At 58.7% G+C, this 213-nt stretch overlaps 1 protein-coding gene across 1 annotated transcript in view; it reads right to left on the minus strand.

Annotated features, from left to right (window-relative positions):
- Window positions 1–213, minus strand: part of LOC119588547 (insulin-like growth factor-binding protein-related protein 1) — a 16,179-nt gene that overhangs the window by 2,854 nt on the left and 13,112 nt on the right. Inside the window, 1 exon segment of the mRNA XM_037937187.1 lies at window positions 29–176. Coding sequence (XP_037793115.1) covers window positions 29–176 — 148 coding nt within the window.

Genomic DNA, 213 nt, shown 5'->3' on the forward strand with positions numbered 1-213 from the left:
ATCATCAACAAAGCTACCCTCGACCCACCTGCCTTGCACGGGCCGCGGACCACCACAAAGAGCTCGGGATTATCTGCCGTTTTCTCCAGCAGGTGGCACAGGGTCTCGTAGGTGACGTCATCAGAGCCACAGACTTCCCCCTCGCTGTCGCACTCACAGACAGCCTCGTCAGTGTCCTGTGGGGAAACGGCTCGGCGTTAGATGGTGATCTGA

Source organism: Penaeus monodon, chromosome 24, assembly GCF_015228065.2.
Source record: "Penaeus monodon isolate SGIC_2016 chromosome 24, NSTDA_Pmon_1, whole genome shotgun sequence".
Classification (NCBI taxonomy): Eukaryota; Metazoa; Arthropoda; class Malacostraca; order Decapoda; family Penaeidae; genus Penaeus; species Penaeus monodon.